Here is a 15,733-nt window from a genome sequence, read left to right on the forward strand (position 1 = left end):
GTTCAAGTACATTTGATGTGGTTTGCGCGAGGGTAATAAAGTTCCGAACGTCATTATGCAGCAAACTCATTAAACCGTCATTTAAAATCTGTCAATATGACATTCGAAACTTACATTTTATTTTATGACCTAAAAAAATATCTAGCACCAAGGCAATGAACAGGGGGCATGGATCGCATTTGTTGCCTCCGTGTTAGGTATCTGCCTGAGTCAGACAGTAGGATCAGTGACTTCATGAGATACAATTATCATGTTGTCATCATCCTGCACTTGTCTCCTAAATTGACGAGACATAGTTAAACCAATAATATCATGGTTTTCTTCCCCCTAATTTAGGCAACCATCCCTTACAATTTTCTTTAACATGACAATTCAAATAATTAACCCTTTATCTTACACAGTTGGCTAAATTCCAAAAGAAGAAAGTCAGTCCAGAAAAACGACGAAAGAAGAAACCCAAGCCAGCGGAGGCCGGTGTGCCATCCCTAGACGGAGCTACGAGGGGGACAGGTAATGGAGGCGTACTACCAACTGCTCACCTTAGCGATGACTCACTCGATGCGGGCGACTCGAGCGTAACGTCCAGTGATGTGTTCGGTACCCACTCTGATCTGGTGTCACCCATCTCCTTTGAGGTAATGGTTACAGTTTAAATGGCTCTTAAAATGATAACCTTCAGCAGGCCCGTGTGCTGAAAGAGCACGGGCACCAAGGCATTTTCTCCTTGGTAAAGGGCACCTTATGATGAAGAAAATGTAAATTTCTACTTGAGCATTTCAAGGGCACCAAGTCACTGACCAGGGGGCATGGAGGCTATCGCCTATGTTGCCTCCGTGATGTATGAGGCCTGCTTCAGGCGTCATTGAGTTATATAATGATAATAATATTGTACTAATATAATAATAATAATAGACCGTTTTTATATAGAGCTTTTCATGCCCGAGGGGGTGTCTCAAAGCGCTTCAGACAATATTACCCCTGGTCACTGGGCCTTAAATCATTCCTTAAACCATCTCAGCTCCCTGGGGAGTATGCAGCCTGTGCGCAATATATGCGCTACTCGGCTAAGTCAATCACAAGAACCATCTCTGCCCTCACAGGTACCCATTTACCCCTGGGTGGAGAGAAGCAATTATAGTTAAGTGTCTTGCTCAGGGACACAAGTGTCATGACCAGGATTATAACAATAATATTTGTAACAATAATACTGGACATATTATGTGGAAGGGTTCCCTCATGCACAAGCTAATGCACACACCCACATTGTCGCTGAATGAAAAAGACCAAACGCAATACCAACTTGGGTTTTTGTTTGTTTGTGGTGGACTTGAAATCGAGTTCACAAAAGTTCTCAAAACCATTGAGAAAGCCTGATATAGCACAGTAAGGCTTTTGAAACCTAAGCTAAACACCAAGTAAAAAATGATGCGAGGACCTTGTTTCAATTGAGAGGGTTAAGTGGTTTTCATATTTTCAATGGACCCCTTCATTGCGAAATCTGAAGGTCTATGGGAAACTTTTAAAGAGGCATCAGGGCCAAGACCAGGGCAACAGACGCAATGGCCTTTGTGCCCGCCATGCAATTCCAGGCCTGTTGCTGAGCAAGCTTAACTTATAAGCAACTCCGGTGGTGAATCATTTAAGTCCACAGAACACAGCATTGCATCATTATCTGTTTCTGCTTAGCGCAATTTTTCCCATGCTTAGTCGCTAGTCACATTAGATTGGCATTGAGCCCACCTCCGGATTGAAAACCGTTTTACATGTGCTGCGTGTTGGGTTAGCATTAGACAAACATCTGTCTTTCCCTGCCTCACCAAACCGTATTATCGTAGTTAATTCCTCCCAACTTCATCACTCAAGCAGCTTCCCTTCTTCCATGTCATATTTGCATGCGCACCCCTGGCCTTTTTTTAAACACTGTCCCCTCGCAAAATCTTGACTACTTTCCTGGCAAGAGTCCCGACTTTGAAGTCTAGACACACAGGAACACAGTTTGATAGACCAGCGTGTACAGCTTATTATAACATGGCATACCCCATTACTTCTCTAGTGTTCTTCAGGTCTTCCCACGGCTCTAAGAAGACCTTGGTGTGTCCAAGAATCTGATGTTAATTTCAGGAAGCGTGCTTTTGAGTTTTGTTCACCTTAGCAGTTCAGATTCACTGAGGGGGAAACTTGGGGGAAACTGACAGTTTCGATTGGACTATGATGGACTGGGTACAGATGATGTTTTTTTTATGGAGCTTGACATACATGTACCTGAGTCATATTTCATGGCTCTGCTTACTGCAGAATTCTGTGGTTACCAAGCCCTGTAAAGCACATTAACTCAATTGCATGTAAGCGCAGAATTCCACAGTAAGCAGAGCCATGAAATTATGAATTTGGCCTTGCTCTTTTCTGGGTGCCTACAGAATGAGACAGGTTGAACAGTAATACCTGCTCTGCATAGTTTTGCTTGAAATTTATTGTAAGAAGCTGCTGTGAACAAGTATGTGTGTTGCAAATGTACTGCAGGCGTAATTTAATATAGCTGCTTTCAAAGCAGACAAACACATTCAACAATTTTCTGCTTAGTAAATATGAGTAGGATACCAGTCACAGATGGTACATGTGACAAGTTCGGCTGGTAATCATTTTCTGTTATGTACAAATTTTACTTCTGGAATTTTATCTTTAAATGTGATTTGACTCGTCCATAAGAAAATCACAAGTATACAGCAGGAGTGAGGATTTGACATATGTAGTAATGGGTCTCAATCCTTGTAGAACTGCTTAAATGCACAAAATCCAGCTAAGCACAACAGAAGTATGCTTACCAAAGTAAAAATATCAACAGAAGTATGCTTTTACCAAGAAGTAAGAATACCAGCCAAAGTACCAATATACCTCCACTGGTATCCTGTTCATTTTTGCTTCGCAGAAAGTTGTTTTAAGCAAACTTTACTGTTTTACCAGCTCTTTACATCAATACAATTTAGTTTGTAGCTCTACGTTAATAATCTCAACTACGTAAGTTATTTGCGCCAAATTACAAAAACACAGAAGGCAACAATGTGATGTTTTGATCCACATTTGCTGTAAAGCGCACTCACGTCTGCTCAAGTGTCACGTACAAACTGCACGGGCCACACCTTGACGTTACACATCACAAGTTCTAAGCACAACCCCCCATCTCCCTCCCACTCCCCCCTCTACCCCCCACCCCCCCCCCCCCCCCCATCGTCTAGACAGAACATTCGGACGGTTGAATACCCTACCTGTGTCAATCTGTGCCCGCAACCCGCTACCTGTCAATGGGGTTATATTTATATCATTAAAGAGGCCCCTTAATGAGATCTCTCACGGCCCTAATCATCCGTTTCCGTTTCTCTTGTGGTTTTTTTACCGATCATACCTGCTCAGGGCACTTGGCTTTCTTGTGCACAATCAAGGAAGAGACTTGAACCGGAACGTATCCGACTATTAAACAGTGGTCAGGTTATTTTGTTGTTAAACTTACACAAACATTCCCATCAAACTCTTCAATGCATTGTAACTAAACAATGAATTCTCCCCGAAATCCCCCATCACCCTTCCCAAGAAAACACCAACACCTCCAACTTAAATACCAGCAAAACGACAGGATCAATTTTTCCCCCAACAGAAAAATTAACAAAAACAATTTGGCATGTATAAAATAGAACTCACAACCCCACACCAATAAAATAACAAAATCAAATCAATATTACTGCATGAATAAACAATCAGTAATTATCCCAAAAATGAATCATTGTAAACAAAAGCAAAAAGAAAACAAATGAGCCAGAAGCAAAGAGATGAATAGACCTGCACTACATGTACATGTATGTAAAGCAGATTTCAGACTGTGCCTTGTTAAACATCAAAATAAAAATTAATTTGTACTGTATGTTAGAAACAAAAAAGCCCAAGGAAAACTTCTAAAGACACATAAGGAGCAGGAATTGGCAGTGGGAACTGAGTTTGTAAACTTCCCGCCCTGCGAATCAACCCAAAATATTCAACTCTAGTTCCTCTGATTCTGCTTTTAAAGGTCAATCATTTAAATTAGCAGCGATTGTTTGGAGGCACTATTTAATTGTTCCATTTCAAAAAGAGGGTCCCCTGGGTTCCAAACCCAGGATTCCCCTTTCTCCTCACCCCTGGGATGGTCTTTCATGATGGCTGTCAGAAATGTCTGCATGCAGAGAGCTAAAAAAACTGCCCTGGCGAAGTCACATGGCTCGGTAGACAAGGCAACAAGTGCCAAGTCACTGAACTTGATGTCAAATTAAACAGTCACTCGCCCATGTGCACACTTCACACTATGGTTGGAGGAAGGCCTATTGGAGCAAACGGTGCCAGCATCCACACACACTATAAAAACCACACTGTATTGAACGCATTGCAGTCACCACATCTCATGTGACTATTTATGTGATGAGGAAGCCTACATGTATGTATGTGCTGTGGTCAGAGAACTCTGTTTTTATTTCTTTCAACGAAATCTGGAAAGCTGTTCTGCAAAGTAGTTTTCTGGGACTTCCTTGAATAATGTACACCGATGGAACTGTACTGACATTATCATTGTCATCTCTGGCGTCCAGACTGCCTCATTATTCCTGCAACAATCAACGCTAAGTTTTCTCATTGTTGCCGTTCCATCCGGATTGGCACACCAGACGAACTTAAAGCTCTACTGATTTTGTTTTTGGAAACGTCAGGTGTCTTTTAAAGCTGTCTATTGCAGCCTTTGATGTCATCAACTTAAATAGCACTCACCATGGATTACCATTGGACTGTGTGAGAGACCTTTGTTTCTGTTGATTTGTAAAAAAACTCGATTGGTGGTTTATCGGATGATGCGGAAATGTCGAATCGCGACGAGGAGTAGCGGAGAACATGGAATTAGGAAATGGGAGTATGCCATGGCTGCATGAATGGAAATGGAATGGGTATATTTACAGACATGTATGTATATTAGTATTTTATTTATTTGATTAGTAAATAGATTCACCTGTAATTAAGCTTATCAGATACCATGCCCGTATTTGTGGTAGGGGGTTCCCAAAAATTGTCCCATACTTTAACATGCTTTAACAAACTCTTTTCCTCTTGTTCTGCAGAAGTTATCCCCCATAAAATTCTTGAATACCTGAGATTCCCAGAGCACAATAAAGACCAGGCATGATATTCTTCTTACTTGTGTCTTTTTTCCGATTGTTTCGCCTTTGAAAAAATCTGATTTTTTTTTATTGAAATAGCCTGGAATTCTATTTGGGCATACTTCATGTGTTTAGGTCAGTCCTTGTACTTTATAAAACTTCTATATCATGCACAATAGGAGGGGGTACACCATGACAAATATGGAGACCTTAATGTTTAGACTAGCCCAGGCTAGGAATTTCATCTTCAATAACGAGGCCAAGGCCAAGGCCGTTTGGCTAACTGTTCAGGGAGAACTTTAAAAACCCAATGAAAAAAAAATAGAAAAAAGAAAAAGAAAAAAAGTAAATTTTTTCAAATTGGTGCCAAATTTTATCTGGGGTCTGCCGACTTTCATCAAAAAGTACAAGAAAAGTGCAGCCCCTCTTTTTCTGCATTTCCACCCATTTGTAAAAAAAAAAAATTCATGTTGCATTTCCTGTGCGGTTTCATATCTTTCTAATGTGGCCATGTGGCTGGTTTGGGACGCTAGACGGTTATCTCTGGATTTCACATGTGGTTTTCTCTTTTGTGTTGATTAAGGAGACGTCGATAATCAGGAAATCCTCTCACTATGAATCAACAAGTTCAATCATTCAGTAGCTTTACTCCCGGACTCCATCATTGCATGCTTGGCCCCAATCCTATCATTTAAAGGAATTGTACCAACATCGGTTTATTTGTGGGTAGGGGACATGCTTTTTGCCTTACTAGCCAGCCTCCGAAATGCCCTCTGAAATGAAGTCATATTCAAGAAAACTGAAGTCATATATTCCAGCCTCCGGCTCGGTCCGTTAACAGCGGCCAGCCACCAACCTTGTCATTACTATGCAGTGAAGACCAGGTCTTTGCACGGTGATTCCCCAACTCAGAACTCAAATCTGGGGAAAAAATTCCCTAGGCTCGACATTTTTACTGGACCAGTATGTATTTTACAAGACAATTCAAAATTAATTGGACAAGCACTCAGAGAAGATCTATCTTATTCCTGTTTATAATGTGTACTTCGATACTCTGGAAGGAGAATTTAACTGATGTATGGCTTCTGACTGGCACCCCTGAACAAAGATATTGACAAAATAGGGTGATCGCCGGCATGTTAATCCAAAAGTCGTTGGCTCAAATAATAATAATAATAATAATTAAATATGGAAAGGTTTGCGGTAACACCGTAATGACTATCTCTAATGAGTTGGGATAGTTCTGAAAAGAACCGTTGGTTTTAACTCAACGTTTCGATCAGTATGCTCTGACCGTCTTCTGGAGAAAGCTGGATTAATTAGATTTATTAAGCGCCTCATGCTAAACCAAACCTGAGGCGCTTAAAACATGCTTAAAGAGTAAAACAAGACAATATTATGTATGTTTTTTTAAAGACATGCACAGGGTATAATCCTTATTATAATAGCTGTATGGTACATGCACACACATTAAGTAAGAGCGGTAAGAGTTTTTAAAAAAGATTAAAATTACAATACCCGCTCTAGTAAGCCGCAAATCATTAAAAATTTACCCAGTCAGTTTTCCTTGTTTTTAGAATAAAAATACATAACAAAAACAACGCGATGATGTAAATAGTGTCCCTTTAAACTCTGAGCGTAATGTCCTGAAATAAAAACCATATCCACTTAAATTGGATGAGCTTTGATGTTTACTCACGCCATCTTGGTGATCAGCCAATGTTTGGTCAACATTAGGGATTGTTTTGGAAGTAATGATGAGCCCCCAAGTATATAGTTTGAAAACTGACGCGAACAAATTGTATGAACTTCATTATCAGTAAGCCTTTTTAGGTTTTCAATGTACAGTTTTCTTATAATATGACTTCATTTCAGAGGTAAATATTTCAAAGAAAAAATGGTATGACCTTCATTATCAGTAAGTTTGCCTGAGACTAAAATGAAACAATTATTTTTTTCTCATATCAATTCAATATAATACCTTTAAAGGCAGTGTATACTTTTAGTACTTGTCAAAGACCAGTATCCTCACTTGATGCACCCCAAGATGCCTAAGATAACAAACCTGTGGAAAAATGGGCTAAATAGGTAATCAAAGTTGCAAGAAACTAATTAAAGAAAAAAAAACATCACCCATGTTGCATAGAATTGTGTGCTTTCAGATGCCTGAGAAAGGCTTTAAAATGTCTGAAGCCTTTATCTGACTCAATACTACGTTGTTTCTAACAAATCTTTTATGATATAAACTTTTATGTTGTCAACAGTGCAGTGCTACTTTGCTTTACTGTATACCCTCCCTACTGCAGAAGTTCAACAGTGGTCCAGTTGCTAATTCAATCCCTGATTTATTTGAATTTTTGAAAAAGAAACCGAATCCAAAATGTTTTGTGAAAAATTACCTCTTTCTCTAAAACTACACTACTTCTAAGGCTGTCTATTCTAGCAATCTTTTATATTTAACAATTCTCCAGTGCTTTTTAGAAAGCAAGTTTTGCTAATGGTCTCATGGGTACTTCAAGCCCTGATTTGTTTGAATGTTTGAAAAAGAAACCAAACCATCCCCGAAATTGTCTTCTGCCAGGATAAAATCTTTCTGGAATTGCATACAGAAACAAGCATTTCTTGTGTTTTGCAGCTATGCATAATGCATTCATGTACAACAGGTGATTAGGAAGTCTTGCTTCACAATCAATTAGCGCGGTATTAATCATGATTAACAACATGTGAGATAAGATCAATGGATCAATACAAGCAGGTGTATTGGTGGGCTGACAAATCTCCAAAAAGTGTTCACCGGTACCAGTGGGATTTCGTTCTTGTAGTTACTGTACCAGTCGTAGCTACATTTATGTAGGTGGGGCAGAGCCTAACTTTAGTGAGTGAGTGGAACTAATTGGGTCACAGTTGGGACTTGCCCAACTATAGCTGGGATTGCCCAACTATAGCTGGACTTGCCCAACTAAAGCTGGGATTCCCTGTTATCAGTCATTGGGCCTCTAAAGTGCTTTGTGATCCTCTTTAAAAAAAAGAGTTACTGTTGACTTAGAGAATGGAGCTCGTACTTGATATTTGGGACTACATATCACAGAAAAACTCAAGAAAAGTTGTTGAATCTATAGACCAATCCAATAAAACAAAATTAGTAGCGCCCTCTATTGAAAAAATTACAAACTGCGGTGTCTTTGTGCATAATCTAGGCACTGAAGACACCGCAGCAAATGGCGCGCGGTGCTCAACACTTGCGCGCCCGGTGTGCGCCCGGATTGATGTATTGAATCCATGTTGTGCATAAACTGTCATTTATATAGCAAGTGTGGAATTGCATGGAAATGGCCTTGTCCTCTTGAAGAAATAATGAAATTGGGATGGGGCAACTCAAACAACCCTTGTTAGTCTAGGCCTGTCTAAATTGTCTTTGCCAACTTATAAAAGTCTATTAAAGCCTACACCATGTGATATCTAGGTCATATCTTGTACTCAATAAAATGTTCCTACTTTTTCCCCAAGGACTAATATCATGCCTGTTAACTTAACATTAAAAACAAGATTGCAGGCAAATATTTGGCAAGGTGTCAAAAGAGGTTCCCACTAATATGTCTTTAATTAAGCTACATGTAATGACTTCGTTAGCGCACTTCCACTAATTATTGTTTATTTTACACAGAGAGATTTTGACGAGATATATTAATTGCGTGAACAGCGCCAGATTTATTCAGTTAGAAATCATCAGTTATCATCAATCATTTGTTTTCCAACCGAACCATCCAGTCAAAATAAAAACGAGCTGATCAGATCAAAAGTTTCAATATTTTTGTCTGGCTCACTCAAATTTAAACACCTGTAGATTTGTGCTACCAAAAAAGATCGTCTTGAAATTTGATCTAGTCCACATTTTACGTTCGCAGTATAAACTATCTTTGTTGTAGACGAGACAGATTTAATTGGTCTGGGACCCCATCTCATCTTCGTAATCTCAGATGCGTCTAGGAGGTATTTGTATCCGCTGGTGCTAAGGGATCACGGTTAAATGTCACATGTCAAGAGACCAAAGTCCGAGGTACCGGATGGCGCAAGCAACAACGCGGAGTTGTCTTTGCTCGAGTTCTCAATATTTGAGTTTGCAGCGTAACTTGGTAGTGTGTGTGTGGTTCAAATTATTAGTAGTCTAGGTTGTCCCCGTAAATACAATGCACATGTAACACTGTCTGGATAATTGCAGTTGACACCATACATGTATGTCAGCGAAATTTCGCTGTGTTAGGCAACAATGCATTTGAAGAAAGAAGATCGTGCATTATCTAGAATTTCAGATCAAACATCCAACCAGTAAAAACACATACCTGGGCTTAAATCCTATCACTCGGGCGTGATGGGTGTTTTTTTTTAATGGCAGGGGCACCAAGGCACTTTCTCTTTGATAAAGGGTACCTCTATGAGAGATTGTGAACTTGTATTGGGACATTTCAAGGGTCACCAAGGCAATGACCAAGTGCATTGGAGGCAATTTTCCTGTGTGAGTTATCAGGTCTGATCACCGTATTCGAACAAATCTTATCGTTATTGTATAAAACAGGAAACAAAACTTGCTAGATTACAATTTGAAAAATCTGCTTCTAATTGCTAACTCTGGACGTTCTATTTTGGGAGGACAATAAGCAACATCGTTGCCCAAAAAATACATGCCACGTAGTGACCCCATTAGTTTTACTCACTCACCAGTTGACAGCTCTCGCTTAGTGCGGTTTTTAAAAATCTACCAGTCGGAGAGGCCCCACGCCATTGTGCAACCCTGTCAGCTTGTCATGACAGTTGAATCTATCGGAAATGCCCTGGGAGTTGGCTGGAATTGTCCGTAACTCACAACCTTGTCATCAACTACCTGTATCAAGGTGTACCCGGTAACACTATGTAGTTTATAAATGGGCACTCCCTGAAGAATGATCTCACCTCAGGTGTGGGGTTTCTCAGGATTTGTCCTGATTTCAGCATTTTCTCAAAAAAACTTTTTAGACTATCATAAATCCAAACAGGTATACATGTTAGGTACATAATGCACAAGAAAAAGGCAGTGCTAGTGACCGAATTTAGGACCAGGGACCCAATTTCATACAGCTGCTCAAGTAGATATTAATGCTTTACAAATAACAATTTGCTGAGCAAAAAGTCGAGGGAAATCGGTCACTAAAAAAGCATATGAAATGTTTTTTTGGCTGGTAACCTATTTCTTGTCAGTACACATATTTTTGGGGGCTTTCAAAGTAGCTCTAAGAATTTCAGTCCGGTTGTTTTGTGTTAGTATACCCACATTGTACCAAACTTCACGTGGGTTTTCATCTGGGTGTGGCCCTCTTTTGTTACACGATACACTGAAATTAGTTCCATGTGAGGTGCTCTTTGTGGATTGTTACGTTGTGTGCTCGTCAGCCAGTTCTGCTTAAAGCCTGTGACTCTTAACGGCAACCTTTCAGCATTGGCCCTTGTCGCAACAATGTTCGTACCTACTGTATTCTTTGAACAAACAGAGATGAGAAGTTTCAAACTTTCATCTGAATTCAGACTGTTTTAAGCCTGCATAGTAAATAAACAAAATGCCATTTGTTTCTTCTAATAAAATAAGTATGTTTCTTTGATCTACTTCTCAAGCCACTAAAGGATACTGTTCCCAACAGCTCCTTTGCATCTATCAACAGGAGTTATCAAAAGGTGAACATGCCATCATTTCAATGGTTCTTCCCAGGTTTTTATAAGACTGTGGGGCAATTTTGGACCCTCATATATGGGTGTTTGGCCGAAGCACACTAAACTGAAACAAGGTCTTTTGATTAGAATGTTTCCACTTGGTGTTTATTTTGGTTTTAAAAACCCTACTGTGCAATCTGGAGCATTCAACGTACATGTTATGGTTTTCTCTTCCCTAAACATTCCCTCTCATCCCTAAACAACATGCAACATGTACAGTACCTACTCATGCACATTGAGATGCCAAGGTGCGAACTACAGTTTAAGGAGCAAGCTTCACTCATGTTGTCATTTGGGTGTGGCCGGCAAATTTACACGTGTCGGGAACAGGTTATTTTACTGGGTTTCCATCACTACTCGCTCAGGTCAGGATATGTTGGCCAATAAACGTGCTTTTTTTCCCCAGGTTTGCTGAAAAGCCACAAAAGATAAGTCATGCTCTCTCACACAGGTAGCCCAGGGTCCACTCTTAATCTTATAATGCCAGTAAGCTTACAAGTCACAATTTTAATATGCTTAGCATTGATAACATCGTTACACAGGCTACCAGCCAATTTGCCATGTGATGTGCAGAGTTTTTTGGGGCTGGTTACCTGTATTTGTACTTAGGTTGGTTAAAAGCAATATATTCTGCTGTATGCAGTTCGGCTTGGAGTTCAACTCCAGAAAGTACGGGGGTTAAGTTCACAAGATTCAGAGCCCAAATTTGCAAAGCTCATCAGCTCAAAAATTTGCTAAGCCCAGGACAAATCTTGCTTAGCAGGAACAGGTAACCAGCTATGATGCCCTATAGTTTGTCTTAAAGGCAGTGGGCACTATTGGTAATTACTCAAAATAATTATCAGCATAAAACCTTAATTGGTGACGAGTAATGGAGAGAGGTTGATGGTATAAAACATTGTGAGAAACGGCTCCCTCTGAAGTGACATAGTTTTCGAGAAAGAAGTAATTTTCCACGAATTTGATTTTGAGACCTCAAGTTTAGAACTTGAGGTCTCGAAATCAAGTATCTGAACGCACACAACTTCGTGTGACAAGGTTTTTTTAAATTTCATTATTATCTCGCAACTTTGACGACCGATTGAGCTCAAATTTTCACAGGTTTGTTATTTTATGCATATGTTGAGATACACCAAGTGTGAAGACTAGTATTTGACAATTACCAATAGTGTCCACTGTCTTTAATGCCACTGGTTCCCCTTTTATTTCTCGCTTAGCACAGAAACTTACAGAGAACTATTTTCTGCTTACAGCTCCATAAAATAAGGCCCCACTCTTCAACACCAGAATATATTTGTTATTTTCTCTTTAAAACACAGCCAACTTAAATGACTATTTCAGTCAAAGTCAGTTCTCAAGCTCTGACCTTTACTCAACTCCCCCACTCCCCTTCATCACTTCGGATCATCTTATCTTTAGCTACTAAGATGAGAGTTTTTCTTCTACAAGTACTCCCAGTAGACGATGATGGAGCGTGCGTATTGACTAGATAAGAACCGTTCTTCCCCCTCCCCCCTCTCCTTCGTTTCTCCAGCTGGGAGAAGTTGTTCGCCGATATGTTTTTTCCCGTTCCTACCCCCAAATTAAGCCAATTCAGCGTGTAATTGATACATGTGAAGTGGTAATTAACTCATCAAGGGAGGTGTGGATTTGAGTGAGTCAACATGTGCAATACAAAAACACTCAAATGTACCTTTAAAAAAAAATGCCTGCTGTACCGATTTTGTTTTGACCTTGTGAGCTTGGATTGGGTTTTTTTGGGTCCCGAAAGGGTGAGGCCGCATTCCTTGTGAAAAGGGTTGTCATCATTCGTGTAATAATGTGTATTTAGCGGCTATAAAGACAGAGACGTAGGAAACAGAGGTAATGTCTTTTACGGCCCTCTAGGGTCAAAATTTGTCATGCCAGTGACAATTTTCATATTCTGAAATGAAATAAGTTTAACAGTTTGCTTTGGAAACAGCTGATGCGTGATGGTGCATTTTTCCCCGCATTTTTGCTGTTGAATGTTCTTTTGAATGTTATCACTTGGCAATGTGCCCAAGAGATTTTGTCGAAAGAAATGTGTAGTCAATGCCCTCATGACGAAAAAATGAGTGGAACACCAGAGTCCAATCTCAAAAACAGAAAATGTAGCTATAAGCAACAACAAAATTATTTACCAGAACATGGTTCATCATCATCATGTCAAATCTGCTATCTTTCTTATGTTTTTGCTTAAAGTAGAAAATGTCAAAGCAAAATTTTCTACTTTTAACAGCTCTTTGAAATATGGCACACGGTTGAAAAACACATGCCTACCAATATTGATGCCTATAATGAAAACTGACATAACGTTTGATTTAAAATGTCCACCGCAAAAATTATTGTGAGCAAGAGTCTCGGCAAGTCTGACCCAAGCTATGAAAGTACACACAGCCCTGTAATGTTGCTCATCTAGTGAAGCAGCCAGTTGATGTAAAGTTTAATGGATTCTAGTGACAAGACTTAATAGGTCATTTGTTTTTTCCCTGAAGGTGTTAAATTGAGGCTCATATTTTGAACGTACAATCCTATTGAGGTAAATACTTCCTTATAAGCTACAGTGTCATCTTTATCATGTTTAGGGCATGCCACACATAAAGCAATTTACAGGCAACCAGTTCCAGGCAATCTCTAAGAAGGAAAGCCATTTTTGTTTTTTAATGTTCTCATATTATTCTTGGATTTGTAAGACATTGTGTGAAAGTCACTAATAGTGCTTCCAAAGTTATTTTGTAGCATGCCCTGCAGTTGGTTGCCTCCAAGTTGCCTGTAAAGATTGCCTCGTGTGACAAGACCCTTAGGATCGTCTTTAGAGACCATGGTCACAAGTTTTTGGTCTTGGCCTGGTCTTTGCCACCCTGGTCTTGGCTGCTATGATGCCAATTTAATAAAGCTGTTTTAGCAGAAAACATTGCTTTGCAATTACTTTTGCTAAGCACAAAACGAGTGGGGCGCCAGTGGCAACATTGGAAACCTTATGGAATGTTGACTGGTAACTTGTTTCAGCTAAGCGAGATTTTTCTCTACCTACTACATGTATAGCATGTTTTTGACAATCGGCCTGGTCTTGGTCATCAGTACTTCATGCAACATCAGAGTCCAGCTTTCTCCAGAAGACGATCAGAGCATACTGATCGAAACATCGAGTTGAAACAGACGGTTCTTTTCAGAACCACCCCAACTCATTTAGAGATTATCATTACATGGTCTTACCGCAAACCTTACTATACTGTATTTCCACCATGCAAAGTTTCAAGTCCTACAACACATGTACTCATCTTTGCTCAGTATTCATCATTGCTGATGTATACTGGGAACATAACAATAGTTGGAGTGAGTCGGTAAAATGGCAATCAAGTAATATAAGCAAAGGAAAATCAGCCGTTTACAAAAAAACAACAGGAAAGTGCTGATTTTCTTGCATCTTAAAGAGTAATTTTTCACCAGTTAACACAAATTATGTGGAATCATTGAATGTGTGTTGCATTTACTGTGTTTATAGTCGGCTACGATGTTCAACCACGCTAGGTAGCCAACGTTTGCACTAAACCCCTCATCAACTTCAATTTACTGCTTCCAGAGCTCTAGAGCCGTTGATTGGAATCTCATGGGCGGGTTGCTGATTTTGCCGAGTCAGTCGGTGTTTGTTTGTCTTTTTTTGGCTGAGTGTTTAAGCCAGGATATAAAAATAGAGAGTCTGAACTTGCATGTCTTGGTGCTTAGAATTTTCACTGGACCAGAAACGGGCCTGTGATTACTCGAAGGCAACAGATGCCATGGCCCATGTGCCCCCAGTGTCAAACTTCATAGAGCTGCGTAAGCAGAAAATGCAAAAATTGCTTAGTAAAATTAAGCAGGATATACCAGCCTAACATTGTACATGATAGATGGCATTTGGTTGGTAACCTTATTCTGTGAAACGTTTTTTTAAACATTTTTTAAACACATTTTCTGAACCTTTATGAGTAAGTTTGGAATTGAAAAGGTAAAAGTACACGTTAAACTTTAGATAGGGCAGGGTTTGCCCTGGACTATTTGAAGTGACTAGCCAGCCAGTGGGACCAGTTAGCTTAGTTTAACTTTTCTCACAGCTTTTTCACTAGTCCATGTTTCACATTAAGTAAGGGGTGTTTTTCAACCGCGTATCAACTGGTTTTTGGCCAGCAGACTGTTCAAGGAGAACGCTGTTCTGTGTTTGGAAAACACATTAGACTGCAGGGCCCAATTTCATAGCGCTGCTTAACGGTAAGCAAATTTGCGTGCTTACTGTAGCAGAAAAATTTGCTTAAGCCTTAGCGTATTTCACAGGTTAGCAGAAAAATTGGGCGGCCATATTGCGTGTTTACCGCGGATTTGCATTGTGACGTAATTTATTTTCGTGCGGTAAGCATCGAAAGGTTAGCATGCCTTTTCGTGTACTTACGGTTAGCAGCGCTATGAAATAGAAATTGCAAAGTAAGCACAAAATTGGCCACTAAGCATCGCTATAAAACTGAGCCCAGGACATGTTTGGTTGTTAGCTTACTTGCCAAGTGCTAAACATGACTTGAGTTCGGCCAGTGGTTCAGTGGGTACCTGTATTTTAATGGTGTATGTTTGTATTTTACTGTATTAACATGTATATTGACATAATTTAGCCATTGGCTACAAGTTAAATTTTAACTAGATATAGTGTTTGTAGATACAAACACTAGGTGTTCGGCTATTGTTGGGTCAGTGTTTCAATCAATGAAGAAAGTGTTGTTAATAGCTCGTCAAATTGCAAAGAAATCAAAACCAACCAGTTTTCTCGATGTGTAATA

The 15,733-nt window shown here is 39.7% G+C and overlaps 1 protein-coding gene across 4 annotated transcripts in view; it reads left to right on the forward strand.

Moving 5' to 3' along the window:
• The window catches only part of LOC117300357 (A-kinase anchor protein 9-like), a 126,007-nt gene that overhangs the window by 1,462 nt on the left and 108,812 nt on the right, over positions 1–15,733 (forward strand). For all 4 annotated transcript variants that reach the window (XM_033784122.1, XM_033784124.1, XM_033784123.1 and 1 more), the window contains exon 2: positions 402–635. In XM_033784122.1, the coding sequence (XP_033640013.1) occupies positions 402–635 (234 nt within the window). The remainder of the gene's footprint in view (positions 1–401; positions 636–15,733) is intronic.

Source organism: Asterias rubens, chromosome 15 (assembly GCF_902459465.1).
Source record: "Asterias rubens chromosome 15, eAstRub1.3, whole genome shotgun sequence".
Taxonomy (NCBI): Eukaryota; Metazoa; Echinodermata; class Asteroidea; order Forcipulatida; family Asteriidae; genus Asterias; species Asterias rubens.